This window comes from Ictalurus furcatus, chromosome 16 (assembly GCF_023375685.1).
Source record: "Ictalurus furcatus strain D&B chromosome 16, Billie_1.0, whole genome shotgun sequence".
Classification (NCBI taxonomy): domain Eukaryota; kingdom Metazoa; phylum Chordata; class Actinopteri; order Siluriformes; family Ictaluridae; genus Ictalurus; species Ictalurus furcatus.
Window position 1 is genome coordinate 22,481,219 of NC_071270.1, and position 15,960 is coordinate 22,497,178.

The 15,960-nt window shown below is 38.5% G+C and overlaps 1 protein-coding gene across 1 annotated transcript; it reads left to right on the forward strand.

Annotated features, from left to right (window-relative positions):
* Positions 1 to 1,264: 1,264 nt before the first annotated feature.
* On the forward strand, positions 1,265 to 13,534 carry LOC128620666 (docking protein 2). Its single transcript, XM_053645901.1, has 5 exons — positions 1,265 to 1,651; positions 3,534 to 3,824; positions 3,990 to 4,080; positions 10,547 to 10,719; positions 10,907 to 13,534. The coding sequence occupies exons 1-5, from the start codon at positions 1,589 to 1,591 to the stop codon at positions 11,891 to 11,893; spliced, it is 1,605 nt and encodes a 534-aa protein (XP_053501876.1). The 5' UTR covers positions 1,265 to 1,588; the 3' UTR covers positions 11,894 to 13,534.
* Positions 13,535 to 15,960: the final 2,426 nt, after the last annotated feature.

Sequence of the window (15,960 nt, forward strand, 5' to 3'; positions counted from 1 at the left end):
TTTAACTTTTGCGCACATATGTTGCACTTCAGATCAAGATCAGACTACACTTTATTGAAACCAAGGGTGAATTAGTCATCTTTTCTGAATTGTCTTCAAAAGAGGTTTGCTTCTCCAACATATTTATGTGTAAATAACACGAGTACTTTAAAAAATGGCGCAATGAGATAACAATACAGCTTCATGTCTTCAAAAAAACCTCTCACTGAGTCCTTTATAGCTTCAGGACATCTCAAAATGTGTCACATGTCTTTTTCTGTGACGTATCGGCTTCTAATCGCATGTGAGTTTCCTCAGAAGTTCGCCAAATCAGTTGACCTGAGTTTTCAAACTTAAAGGATTAAAATCCACCCTGAATGACTCGAAATTATTAACAATATCAATCATTAAAATTAAAACGTGATCTTCAGTGGATACTGACCTGATGGTCTATTTTCACGTTGGTTTCCTACATTACCCACAATGCCTTTTGACAACCTACTGATAGTGGTGCCAATAGGAATTCATCTCTACTTAAGAGTGTGATGCAGCAGCGCTTTAGTCCTTTAGTCTTTTAGGTCTGTAGACTCTGTTCAAATATACAACAGCTAACGTTTTGCAGAAATGACCAACAAATTAGGAAGAAATTACCACCAGAATTACTAAATACATCACAAATATTTGAATATAAACATTTCATTTGTTTCATTAATATTAACATGATTGTGTGAAAAGGGTTTTCATTACAGGGAGTCATGCCCTGCCTGCCTCTTTCTACAATCATCTGTGATGCGAGGAATCTAGCTTCTATTTACATATTTCTGCGCTGTAAATGTACTCCTCTCCCAGGGCTACTCATGTCCACTCGGAAGGCACACATACTTTCGGAGGGGAGATGGAGTTGGTTGTGGGGGAAGGAAAACACTTGTCAGCGTTTTTATTCAGTACTGTAATTCATCTTGCATCCAGCAGAGAGTGCTAAACACGATAAGTCTATTATATGGGCCAAAGAACATCTGCACAAACACCTGCACATGACGAAGTTCTGCAAGGAGTGAGATGTCAGGGCTTTTCGTATTGTACCACTGTTTTCATACTAATCTGCACTGAGATAGAGAGAAAAAGAAACGTTTGGATGAAGTATATGCATATCACCCCAATTTTAGCTCTGTTTTGCAAGCATGAAGAGCAACGGTTCATGTTTTATGCACACACACACACACACACACACACACACACTCTCTCTCTCTCTCTCTCTCTCTCTCTCTCTCTCTCTCTCTCTCACACACACACACACACACACACACACCCACTCATCTAACTATAGACATATATTCTCACAGGAAGTGACTTTAACAAGGTCACACACAAACACACACACCATAGCCACAAACTTCTGCAACCCAGTACATCAGAAAAAAAAGAGGAACAAGACAAGAGGCATGAAGACACAGAAGCCAAATGAAGACACTGCAGGAGAGAAGAAGAGAAAGACAGACAAAGTGAGAGAGAGGAAAGCATAAATAGAAAAGGAAAGACAGATACGTTCGAGAGATAAAAGCGAGAGACAGAAAGAGACAGGAAGACACAGAGACTGCTGGGCTGATGAATGATGGAGGGAGACGTCAGAAAGAAAGGGATGCTCTACCAACAGCAACAGCGCTTTGGGAAGGTGAGACACAACCTGATAAATAAGCTAACGATAGTAAAAGCTATTTTAGGTTAGCGTGTTTGTTGCAGAGTGTAACAATGTGTTCGCGATAATGTCTGTTTGTGTTACACTGGGTTACAGGGTTTTAGTGGGTTAGTGGGTCTTTTATAGTCTTTGTGTGTTTTAAATCATGTTAGACTAGTATAATCTTGTAAATGTGGGACTTTAGAGTGTGTTACTAGTAAGTGACAAGTGACCATTAACTTCCTGTGTAAGTGTGTAAGAGCCACTATTTCAGGGACAGAAAAGCGAAAAGTGGCACTGGACGTACAAATAAGTTAGGATTGTTCTGATGAGTTTTGATTAGATCCTATACAACATTTGTGGGAGCAATTCAAAGATCAGATCTCATAAATCAGATCTCCTCCATTTATTTCTGAATCCATCCAGTTTGCAAATATTTCTTCTTGGCTCAGTAATGAATGGTATGTGTATGCGTGGTGCCACACCAACGTAAAAATGGTGTCGGAAGTGCAAAACAAACTAGGGTAGTGTTTCAAATCACATACTTATGCATTATTTTAGACAGTTATTCAGTAACACTAACCAGTTTTTCTATTTCGGTGAGTGCTTGAATTTTAAAAACCTCTCATGGAGCCTTAAAACCATACCAAAAGGTCTGTCATGTGCACTGGATCTTCTAAATTTGTCAAAACTTTTAAATATAAATTTGACACACAGCTCACGACAACAATCACGACGACAGCGCAACGTTTTTACGAGAGATAGAGATTGTTTAAGAATGGCTAAACATTTTACAGTTCGACTTGGAAACCTGACCTACCGTCTAGTAGATGCCACTTTTAATCCTGTAGAAATACATAAAGTAATTCTGCAACATTAAATGTAACTATTAAAGGATAAAAACAATGGCATGTCATTCTTTAATTAATAAAAAAAAAAATTGTGATCGGTGGCTGTGAGACATTTCCGGTCCTTCCTTAATAAGATAGCAATTTAAAAGTAATAAAGTAATAAATAAAGTACTAAAATGTGTAAATATTTCATTAATTCAGTGTAAAGGCTGCATTCATCGACTCTACTATAAAAGAAAAGCAGTGCCAAAATCTTTTATAACAGCATTTCCTGCACTGTTTAATGATTTCTTTGGATTTATTGATCTGATTTTCACACGTTCATCTTTCCAGAGTTTAACAAGACAATTTTTACTTAGTATATAGTCATCTATGCTTTAATCTGCTGATATGTTGCCCCCTTATTGTTCCAGTATTCTATCATTTCATTCATTTCTATGATTTCAATCATTCTGATTGAGTAATTATTCTACATGATCAGTTTTTTTTTGAAGAATATTTATTATTCTTTCTTCTTGTAAAAATGAAAAAGCAGAAGAAGAAGTATAGTCATGGAAAACATGACTCATAAGTGTCTGTCGCTGTGTGTAAACAGCCTGAGGACATGTCCGGTGTAAAATGTGTGAACATTCATAGTTTCTAAAAAAAAAAAAAAGACACTCTGAGCCAGTGGGAATAAACACTGCTAAGTAGACGCATATCAGATAGTATTGACTTTTGGTGAGAATGAATCCAAGAAGGACAGGAATATGTGACAGTTTTGACCTTGTTGGAGGGACTGGTCCCCAAAAGAAACTCTGCTTTTATAGGGAAAACTACAGGTTTAATTTCAAAAATAAATAAATAAACAATTCAAAAAAGGTTCCTTTTGATTACTTAGGGTCAGGTTTAAGTGTAGTGATAGAACAAATTTTTGCTGCATTATTAATTATGTCTAAGGATACATAATTAATACAAAGATAGTAAGACAAGTGTGTGTGTTTGTGTGTGTGTGTGTGTGTGTGTGTGTGTGTGTGTGTGTGTGTTAGAAATGGAAGAAGGTATGGGCCGAGGCTGTAGCCGACAGCACGCACAGCGTCTCCCGTCTGGAGTTCTTCGAGTTCAGCAAGTCCTCGATGAAGGACAGTAAAAAACGGGCCGAGGGTAGGAAGGTGATCGTGATGAGGGATTGTGTCAAGATAACAGAGGGAGAGGCTGAGGGATGTCCAAAAGAATGCAGCACCTTCCTGCTTGAAACTGCAGATAAGACCCACATGTTCGCCGCTCCGACCTCAGAGCTGCAAAGCTGGATCGTGGAGCTGTGCAAGCTGGCATTCCCTGTACGTACACTCTTTTCAAAATATTAAAAAAAAAAACAAAACACATTTTCTGTTCAATACCACAGTGGTTGTCCTACAGGCTTCTAACCCAGATAGTCATATTAGTGTGTATTATTATTATTATTATTATTATTATTATTATTATTGTCTTCTTGCCTTTTCCAGTTGAATCAGACTGAGTGTAGATCACAGAAGCAGGATCATCATCAACCTATAGAGATGGAGGAGAACACACTGTACGGCACCAGTGAGAGTGGTAAGACACACACACACACACACACACACACACGTTTTTGTCCTTGTAAAAAATTTCCACTGACATCATTTTTAATGCAGCTTTTTAATGCTATGATATATTGAAATTTCAGTAACCAAAAGCAAACATTTTGTCTCATGAAGTTTTCAAATAAAAGTTTTTTATTTAAAGCAGTTTTCCTCTTCCTTTGACCAGCCAAATGTCCCCACAAGGTCAAAACAGAGCCAGAGACAAGGACCCCACAAGACAGTTCTTGCCAGGTCTTAAAATCCAGCAGAGTGTACATAAATGCCATCGTTGTTTTTTTTTCATCGTTATCAGCTTTTGCAAAATACTGAATTTGTTCATATATATATATTTCCAGTGTGCGACTTTTCACTCTTTAAATAAGAAGTTGATTACATATTAAAAGCAGGACTGTTGACAAATATTCATACTTTCGCGCTGACTTTTTACCGAAACTTGCAGTACGGAAAAACACAGGCCCCTTGAAACAATATCTTGATGCTTTTCAAATGTACAGGAAGAAAAAGCGAACACAAAACAAAGTCATTCCTATCATCACTTGTTATAGCAGCTATAAACAGACTATCCCTCTCAGACCAGCCTCTATTTTTCCTCTCCTGAAGATAATTAGACAAAGAATACACAGCTTGTCATGTTACCGAGAAACAACAAATCCCTCTGTCCTGAATTCTTCAAGTTACAGCTTTAACTCAGACTGTTACGATGCACTAACACTGGAGACTCCTTTCAAACATGCTAAATAAACGTCTACTTACATTCAACTTAACCATATTAACAATTACAATCCATTTAAGAGGGGCATCTGACATAGAAGTTGTGTAATTTTACATAGAAAATTACTCAACACCTTCTGGCCAATCAGATTTAAGAATTCGTTTAATGTGGTTAATAACTGATGGAATATTAAGAGCACTTAGTGGTGCACTGAAGATTCTCTTTCATAGACTCCTGTGGATAATACTGGCATTTGTGAACTTGTGTTTCATCATTTTCACTTCCACATCCTCAGGCCTGAGATGTTGGGCCACAGGTGTCCGAGCTTTATTCCATTAAACTGGGTGGTGTGTTTTCTCTGTTCCCAGCTGGGTGTGTCTTCCGCGTATCTCAAACGAAATAGAAAACTAGATCTGACTTTCTCTTCCTTATGGGGTCAACACACTCTACGACGTGAGAACTTAGTCTTTGGATGCCCTGAAGCATTTAAGCTCATGTGTGATGAGTGAATTAAAATTGAACCAGCTCCTTATCAGTCCTGCAAGAATGGAAAGACGTGTTTGTTTGAAACAGGCTCTTTGTATGCAGTGACGTGAAAATGTGTGGAGAGGAAGTGAAGCCATTCTGTGGGTTCGACTACAAGTTAGGGAGACAGACGGAAAGAGAGAAAGAGACACTGATGCACCATGAGAAAGAGGAAGAAGGAAAAAGACGGTGGCGAAACTCAGTGAGTTTGTTGTGCGCTGTACCCAGATAATAGACCATAAAAGTTGTCATGGTGGCTCTGCGGGTTGCTTTGCAGCCTCACAGCTCCAGGGTTCGACCCTGATCGCAGGTAATTGTCTGAGTGGTGTTTCACGTGTCCTCCAAATGAGTGTCCTTTATGTTCTCTGGCTTCCTCTTGTGAACTGGCAACGTGAAATTTCCCTGTTGTGAATGAGTGTGTGAAAGTGCCTCCCGCCCAGTGTTCCCGGAATAGGCTTCAAATCCACCTCAACCCTGACCAGGATGAAACACTTACTGAAGATAAATGAATGATGAATGAAGCAAACTTTTAATAAATGGAGCATCAAACTCTGGACCCTTTTTGCTTTCTATACTGTAGCAAAGAGGACAAAGGCATCAGAGTTCACCTCAGGTGTACAAATAGGAGCAAAAATATTCCTCTGGATGATGTTCTGGCGGTTCAATGATATGATGCACCTTGCTCTGATCTTTCACCTCCATTTCCTTCAACCTGCTTGGGTACTAGATCAGAGGTATTCAATCTGATGTAGCTGCAGGTTTTAATTCCAACCAGTCAGGAGCCACACCTGATTCCACCTGTTTAATCTGTTCATCTTTGCCCTCAATCGATTATCAGGCATGACTCCTGCTTGGTTGGGACAAAAGCCTGCAGTCACACCAGTTTGATTGATGGCCCCTTCACTAGGGAGTCAAGTAGAAAGTGTATAATGCAGGAGTGAGGATCAATGTAGAGTAAAACACTTTTACTTTTGCAGCAGGGATGAAAAATAGTATTTCTGTCTAGTCAGACTTGCTAAGGAAAGTGAATAGCCTGTTTATCGCTGCACTACGACGTGTTAATTGGACTCAGTAGTGGGTGTCTGTTTTCACTTGAAAAGTATTTCAGTTGAAAAGTAGCTTTACAGCACAAATGAATTTCACGCCTTAAAGTACCTTCCTTAAGTTGTGTGTTCTTCACAGACTGGTGAAGAAGATTTATTGTGATAAACAGTACAAAGTGTGAAAATGTTAAAGTGGTGCGCTTTCACATTTGCAGCGTTTAGTCTGTTTGAATTGAATGCTGGTGCTTGGAAACGTTCGAATCCTGGTGCTTAAAGAAATTCCTTTAAGGTTCTAAACCAGTGGTCACCAACCCTGTTCCTGGAGATCTACCTTCCTGAAGACTTTAGCTCCAACCCTAATCATGCCCAACTGACCATCTACTGTATATATTGCCTTAAGAAGTTCTTGAGCAGCTAAAACAGGTGTGTTAGATTTTGGTTGGAGATGAAAAATGCAGAAAGGTAGATCTCAAAGAAGAATGTTGGTGACCACCGCTGTAGGTTAAAAAGCTGCCACTGTTCGACCCTTGAGCGAGGCTTTTAACCTTCAGATTCAGTATGTTTACATGGACAACAATAATCCGATATTAACCCGACTAAGACGATACGCTGAGTAAGAAACTTGCATATAAACAGTGATTATTGTTGACCTTAATCCGATTAAGGTCATACTCGAAGTAAACACAAATCGAATTAAGACGTGTGGAGTATTCCTGTTTTAGTCGCATTATCGACGTGCGTTACAGACCTGTACACACCTTAATCACACTATTAACCGCGTGTGGGAGTTTTCAACGCATTTTGCGACAGGACACGTACACACACGGCAGTGCTCAACCGTTTGACGGCAAACAAGAGAGCACAGCTGCGTCCCAAACCGTGTACTTACCTACTATATAGTAGGCGTAGTAAATGTATTTCGGTTACTATATAGTAGGTAAATAACTAGTTTAGGATGCAGCCCACGGCTTCAAGCAGTCGTCTATTTGCACATATAGCACGACAAATAATTAACTGCACTTGAAGCTTTCGTGAAATTAAAAATGAACACTGTGTATAGTATCATAACGAAGACGAACTGTATGTCGATACGTGAAATTCTGGAGGGAACGTCGGACAGTGTGGCGTGGTGACGTAATAACGTGTGCCGTTAATCGATCTCTGTTCTATAACATGTAAAACAGGAACACGTAAGGAATATTTTAAAAGCGACTCATGTAAACACCTTAATCAGAATACTGTCTTATTTACAATAAAGTCAATAATTAGATTATTCTGTCCATGTAAATGTAGTCAGTGTTGTATCAAGTCTGACACTGTGCCCTGATCCCAACCACCGTCAGCTGTCCACAAACTTTTGACCATATAGTGTATTTACAGTTATTAAAATGTAAGTGAATGATTCCGTCTATAACCATTTCCATCAAGTCTATTTTTACAAACACTCACTTCCACTTCCACTGCTTCATGATGCCTGCACTCTTCATAAAGGATATAATGTTTTGTAAATGCATAAAATGTTACTTTGTGTTACCATGACGCCAAATATGACTTCTTTCTATAGTTCCGTTTTCATATACCCTACATTCTAATTGGATATGCAAATGACGATGAAGCCATGAATATGCAAATATGTCTATCACATCATCTGTTGACTTCTAGCAACTTTCTGATCACACTTAATATACTTTATAATGCGTCTCATTACACAAAATTTGTGAAATTAAGCACCAGGGCTTCACCTAGGTAACTATAAATGTGGATCAATCTAGAGTAGATAAAGTTGAAAGGAACTACAGTGCAAACCTGACTAATTATCTGAATGCCTTTGAAACAAAAGACATGTATAGTTGCCACTTCCTTCCTTGTCGGTTTGAGCACGTATGCTACTCAAGCAGAAAATAGCATGCACAACCACAGAACAGACTTTATTTAGAGTCAGTTCAATCACATGCTCAAAACCAAACATCCAGCACAAGAGACATCTTGTATCAGACGTCTGCTTCGGGTGAGGCTGAAAAGCAATTACAGCTCAAGTCTCACATTGCTGTCTTTAATATGCAAAATGACTTTAGTCGATTACTTACGCTCTGTTGTTCAAACGTCTGTCTTAAATGGACCCGTGGTTTCCTCAGAGCTGTCTCATAGCAACAGTGTTTTGTACTGTACCCTTGATGACCTGAGATCATTGAGAGGGTTCTTAATTATTGATTTAACAATTGGTGCTGATGAACATTTTTCCAGTCACAATTCCACTCTCACACAGAACACACCAATAACGCTGTACACATATCCGAAAGTCTCAGGCTATTTCACTGGGTAGCAAAAAAGGATACAAATATCTTCTATTATTTTAGAATATATTTGTAACCCTTTCTATAAACGTCATTCATATCGTGTTATTTATAATGCATTCCTAATAAGTAGTATGTTATACACAGCTATAATTAACTGTGGTCATTCATTACACTGATTAGCCATCTTTATAAGCATTATGAATTGCATTATAAGCAGTGTTCATAACACATTATCTAACTCATTCAGAAGAAACCAGGCCTATATTTGTATAGCACATCATTAGTTTATGAGGAAATCAAGCTACACTACAAAAAAATATCTTGAATATAGCCACATTTATCTAATATATCTTATGATGAGATTATTATAAATCAAATAAAATATTTATCAGCCTGTTTGTAGATGCTTTAACTCATTTGCTTCTTTGTAGAAATAAATGCTAAAAATGTATTTCATGCTCGAAAAAAAGCTGTCGAGAAACAAGTTTAATGATCCTATATTTGGTATATTCTATCTTATAATAAGACAAGAAAAGATAAGATAAGATGGGGGGGTCGACTACCCCATGGTACCCCCACACACACCCCCCCCCCCTGCACCCGCCATGGTTCTTCTGAATGTTGACAGTTGCACAATGTGGAAAGCTCACGGCCATTTGTGTCAAATTGTGCACACAGGACATATGTGTGTAAAGTGAGTTTGACAAGAGTTTTGCTGTAATAAAAGACAGCATCAGAGAAAAGCTGTCTTAAAAATGGACAGAGGGGGGAAAAAAAACCTGTTGCTGAGCATCAGAGGATGAAATTAAAGAGCCGTGCAAAGGTGGAGAAAAATGCTTCCACTGAAAGAGCAAGCACCTGATTGAAGTGAAATCTTTTGCAGCGTAATCGCATCTCTCTCTCTCTCTCTCTCTCTCTCTCTCTCTCTGGGTGCAAAGGATTGTGAGCAAAAAGCAAGACAGGTGCAGACTCTGCCACAGCCTGATTATCTTTTCAGCTGTGTTTGGCACAAGAGCTGTGTATAACGGCTTGTCCGGATCTGCTGTCTGCAGGAATAACAGCATGGCAAAACACCTGGGAAGAGAAGAAGAAAAAAACATTAATAAGGCACATGTGTTTCATACAGACTGACAAGAAAAGAGAAAGGAAAGGTCAAGTTAGGAAAGGAAATTAGAGGAAGGGAAAAGAAAGGAAGGGACAGGGTAGAAAAATGAATTAAAGGAAAGGAAACTAGAAAGATAAGGAAAAGAAAGGAACGGGCAGGTTAGGAAGGGACATTGGAGGAAAGAAAGGGGAAAGGAAAAGAAGGACTAGGGTAGAAAAGGAAAGTAAAGGAAACAGGAAAAGAAAGGAAAGGAAAGGGCAGGGTAGGAAAGGAAATTAAAGGAACATCATGGGAACAGGAAAAAGGAAAGGAAACCAAAGGAAAGGAAAGAACAGGAAAGAAATGGGCAGGGTAGGAAAGGAAATTAAAGGAAACATGAAAGGAAAGGAAAGGAAAAGAAAGGCCAGGGTAAGAAAGCAAATTAAAAGAAAGTAAAGGAAACAGGACAAAGGAAAGGAAAAGAAAGGAAAGGAATGGGCAGTGTAGGAAAGGAAATTAAAGGAAACATGAAAAGGAAGAAAAAGGAAGAACAGATAATACATTTTTGCTTGTACACTTTGGAGCACAAATGCTGGTCCTTTTCATTCTCTTAAGTGGAGTTTGGACCTTCAATTCTGAATGACAATGTTTATTATTATTATTATTATTATTATTATTATTATTACACATCCAGCAGTTATATGTTATATATGTCATTAATAAGTTCAGTGTATTTTGTTAATTAACGAATGTTCTATTTTCTTTATTTTGTGTAGTGCGGGATTTCCTGGTAATTGCCGTTCCTACAGAGGCAGCATTACGGTGTGAGCTGTATGGAGAATACTTTCTCACACCACAACACGACTCTTTACTCCTAAAGAACCACAAAACAAAGCAGGTTCTCCTCACATGGCCATATCGCTTCGTCAGGAAATTTGGTCAAGACATGGTAAGTTAGTATAGAATTTCTCTTTCATGTTTAGGTTTTGTTTGGGTAAAAATGGCAGAGCACTCCTTGTTAAATGTGTTCATCTCTTTCAGTATTTTTTTTTTCATGTTTCTGCATTGCTGGCATTTTCTACAGGAAGAAACGAGATATTCCCCTGAAATGCTCCATTTCTTTTCTTGCTCCCTAGCTGGCTTTTAATTTCGAAGCAGGTCGCAGGTGCGAGTCCGGTGAAGGCTACTTTGAGTTTGCCACGAGTCATAGTGATCGCCTCTTCACAATCATCAGCGATGCTCTCAAGAAACTTCCAAAGGCGGAAACATCCGGAACAAGACCCAAAGATCAGCAATCCCACACACCTCCGGCGCAGATAAAGCATCCGAAGAAAAAACTGACCACAAGCTTTTCGTTAAACTCCATAAACTTGAGTGATAATCCCAGCAAAGACAGCAAAGTGAAGAGCATCAAAAGCATTCCTCCTCTCTCAAGCAATGTCCAAGATCCAGTTTATGCTATGATTAGCAAATCAAACTTACACCCAAAGAGCACCAATGATTACAAGAACCAACAACTTGAGCCATTTCCTGAATTTGACACCCTCCCTGAGGACATTTTCGGTGTCATAGAAGACAAAGATCAGACGAACCCAGAGCGATTAGCCATTCATACTGAATTTAAGGACGACAAAGCTGAAGCAGTTTACTCAGAAGTGGCAAATTATGCTGATTATGTGAGCAAGAATGAGGCTGTTGACAACATAGTAGATTTCTACAAACCTCATTCGCACAATCTAACTGTGTGCTCTGACCTCAACGACTCTCAAGCTGTAGGTTTCAACAAGAACTATAAGAACCAACAATCTGGTCCACCATCTAATTTTCTGAAGCTTTCTAAGGACATACCCTGCATGAAGGAAGAAGAGCAGCTGGATATGTCTATGGAGCGATTAGCTATCCAGCGTACACCTAATGTCCATGGAGCTGAAATATACTCAGAAGTAACGAATTATTATGATGATTATGGGGACAATAAGGAGTCTGTGGACAATGTAGAAGATCAAGATTATATCTACCCACCTTGTGCATCTGATACACACTTCCAAATGGACCCCTCCAACCTTGAGGACTCTCAAGATGAGGGATTTTGGACCTACGATAATTTACCCAAAAGGTTATAGTATACTCTGCGATTGTTTTTTTGTTGGCTCTTATTTATTCAAAAAAGTGATAGAACTGCCCCTCTCAGCATAAGAGATCCACTGAACCCCCTTACTGTAAGGGAGTGAGGACAACAGAAGAACTTTTCTATTGGTCTATGTGACAGATTCACTCATCAACGTGTCAAGAATATGGCTCCAGAACATTAAAGTTCCACTAAAGAACACTGAAAACTAATTTGCTATAGCATGCTATCACCTCTAGAACTTTGAGATGGTTGGCTCCAGATCCCTGATGATCAAATTAGCAATCAGAGTTCTGATGAGTGCTATTTATCATCAATTATTGACTTCATAACTCTTGTCATTGGTTACACTGATGATGTTTGAGGATTATTTCCATTATTTAGTTTTAATGATCATCTCTAAAGCCACGATGATCACCACCAGAGGCCTGGTCTTTTCATGGTGACAGAGTGCTAGATTTGTGACAACGAATTCCTTGGTTAAGAGTGGAATACAGTCTCGGTTAAGAATCTTGCCCGCACAGCCCTGATGATCATCTCCAAGTCTTTGATGATTGCCTACATGCCTGGATTCTCAATGATGGGCTGGAGTGTTAATGGTAGGATTAATGATGATCGCTCCAAAGCTCTGATGATTGGCTCCAGAACACTGACAAGCTGTTTCAGAGCACCAATAAATGACTCTAGAACCCTGAGCACTGATTACAGACTTTTGATAATCACTTTGTGAGCCCTAATGATGGGAACCTTGACAATCAATTACAGAGTATTAAAGATAATCAGGTTTTGATGATGACTTTCAATGCTCATTTCCAGACCCATAGTGATTGACATCAGAAAATTGATTACCGATTACACTGATCATCAATCAGAACACTTATAATCAAAACTAAGGGGCTCAGGATCATCTCCAGAGTTTTGAAGATCATCTCCAGAGCCATGATGATTCATTTCAGAGTGTTGGTAATTTGCTTGAGAGATAAGACAGGCATTGGAGCAATAATAATTGAGCTGAAAACAGGAGATATCAAGGACGCATTACTCACACAATCTTGAGTACAAATTCAAATTAATGTAAAATTATGCACAACAATTTCAAAACAATTTGGAATTCATATATATGGTTTATCATCACCATTTCGCTTCTCACCATATAACACACCTTTGGCTCATTGTTTCATCTTTATCATATTCCAACTAATGTACATATGTGAGGGGCTTGTTTCAGATAGTTTGTTAAGTTCCTATGTTCCACAACTAGTTTAAACAATAAAAATATATAAGTTATCTTGTAAGCTATCTATCTAAGACTAATGGATGGATTTGGATGTGAATCTCTAAAATAAAAAGATCAACCGTGCCATTTTTAAACGATCTAAGAATTTCATTTCATAATATTACCATGCACTTTGTTGTGCAACCTGTAGAGGGCAATATCTGTCCCCTGATGCTTTATGGAGCAATAAGTTCTGAAGTAATTCTGAATACTGAATGGTGCATTTAGGGCCTAAATTACCACAGAATGATGCATTAGACACGATTCAGCAGAGACACAGATCACACAAACTGGCTGTTATTTTTGTGAGTTGCTCATAAATGGCACTTTCCTATAGTAATAAAATATATAAAAGGTATGATTTGGTCACTCATGTATATATAAAACATACATCAATTGTATTTGAACAAGGCTGAGGTTGGTATATTAGTATAGGCTGCTGCATATCACAAAAATAAATCAAATTATTATAATGCAGGCTTTTATGGTAACACCTTGCATATTTACTCAATATTGTTTGCAAGATATAAAAATCATAGGCTAAATACAGTAAGTATGAAAGAGATACAGCAGGTTTACATTTATATAGGATTGTTCCAGTGACCAATCTGAGTGTTTAAATGCCCTTGACACCAGTTATGCTGGGTCTGGAGACTACATCATATATCGAGTTGACTTTATTGTTACTCTAACGCAGGGGTGGGCAATCTTATCCGGAAAGGTTTTCATTCCAACCAAGCAGAAGCCACACCTGAATCTATTGAAAGCCAAGATCAACTGATTAAACAGGTGGACTCAGGTGTGCCTCCTGCTCGGTTGTAATGAAAACCTGCACCCACACTGGCCCTTTCCGGATAAGATTGCCCACCCCTGCTCTAAAGTGTACTATTTCCTAGTTTAACTGTTGTAAGATGCCAAAACCCAAATCGAGAAGTGGGTTTAAAGCATTTTTACTTACTAGCAACTGTATTGCACGTAAATTAAGTGAAGCCCTTGTCATAGACTTCAGTAATCTGAGCTTTTCTTGTCAATCTCAAGATTGACTCATGGCACAGAATGCAGTTTTTTTATTGGGATAATACTGATACACAAACAACTCCACTGGCAAATACTGTGAAATTTGGCAATGGCCTAGAGTGGAGAAGAGTCACCTGTAAGAAACTGGCCACAGGGTATGTTATTTTCTCTAGCGCTCCACCTGGAAGAACAGTGAATGGATGAGGACAGCTGGTGTTGTCCTTGAAAGCTCCACTGGGGGCTTGGAAAAGAAGACATCATTCCAACATATTTCAAAGGACTCTATGTTCCTTATTGAAGCGACTGCCTAATGGGCACTGATTGTTAGTTCTATAACCTCTTTAGGTAGTGAGTTGATCTCTAGATGTAGGTCAAGTTCATGTACAAAAAAGTAAGCAGAACTGCACTGAAAAGAAATTAAATGTAACAAATGCAGGGAGATGCACACGAGTAAAGATAAGCTTTATTAAATGAACAACTAACAAACAAACAAAGGGAAGGAAACAAGGACTATAACGGCTGTGGCTCAGGTGGTAGAGCGGGTCGTCCATTAATTGTAGGGTTGGAGGTTCGATTCCCGGCCCGCGTGACTCCACATGCCGAAGTGTCCTTGGGCAAGACACTGAACCCCAAGTTGCTCCCAATGGCAAGTTAGCACCTTGCATGGCAGCTCTGCTACCATTGGTGTGTGAGTGTGTGTGTGAATGAGACACACTGTAAAGTGCTTTGGATAAAAGCACTATATAAGTGCACAATTTACCATTTATAACAAGGCAAGACAAGAGAAGGCTAGGAAAACTTAACATAAATGCAAGCTACTCATGATACGAACCCAGCAACATAACAATAGCTATGTATCCACGTATGTATCCAATAGCATTGATGTATTTTTATATAAATTTTAGGATATCGCATAAAAAAATGCTGGATGGAAACACCAGTTGCAAATAAAATCTCCAAAATGCACATTAAAAACGTGTGTGCGCAATTGAGGTAGGTAATTTTTTTATTCGATAAGAAGACATGCACATAAACTACAAGGGAAACACATTTACCGAATAAATTCCTCGATGTGCATCAAAAAAGTCATGTGACTTTGCCTCAATAAATCATGTAATTGGATAATTGGCTCAGAAAAGTAAAAATGGAGGAGAGCGAGATGTGCCATTTTCCCCAGGAAGTACTGAGTTTGTTCTCTTGAACAGATGGGGTGGAAACGGTGCTATATTTCGCAACTTGGATGGAAACATAGCTAATAATGCTTAGTTGCTGGGGGGGGGGGGGGGGGGAATTGAATAAATAGTAGTGGTTGATGAGATCCCCCCCCCCATATTATGTACTATGTACTTTGAGTTTCTAGGAAAAGAAAGCGCTATTTAAATGTGAATAATAATAATAATAATAATAATAATAATAATAATAATAATAATAATAATAATAATAATAATTGTTATTATTATTATTATTAAATACGATAAGAAGGCGCCCTCTGGAGGTCGGTGGTAGAATTGTTCATGGTGAATGTGACAAAACAGTTATAGTTCTATAACTTTAAAGGTTATTATACTACTGTTCTGTTTAAATTTTTTATCTGATTGGTCAGAAGGTGATAAATTTATATAAAAGCAGCTCTGACAGTAGTACCAGCGAATCACAGGTTTATATTAATGCATTTATGTGACTTGTTTTGTGGACAGTCAACGTAATATAAGCTCTGTAACAGTCAGTAAAGTTTCTGCCACAGGATAGTCTTCTGGTTTAAAAAAAAA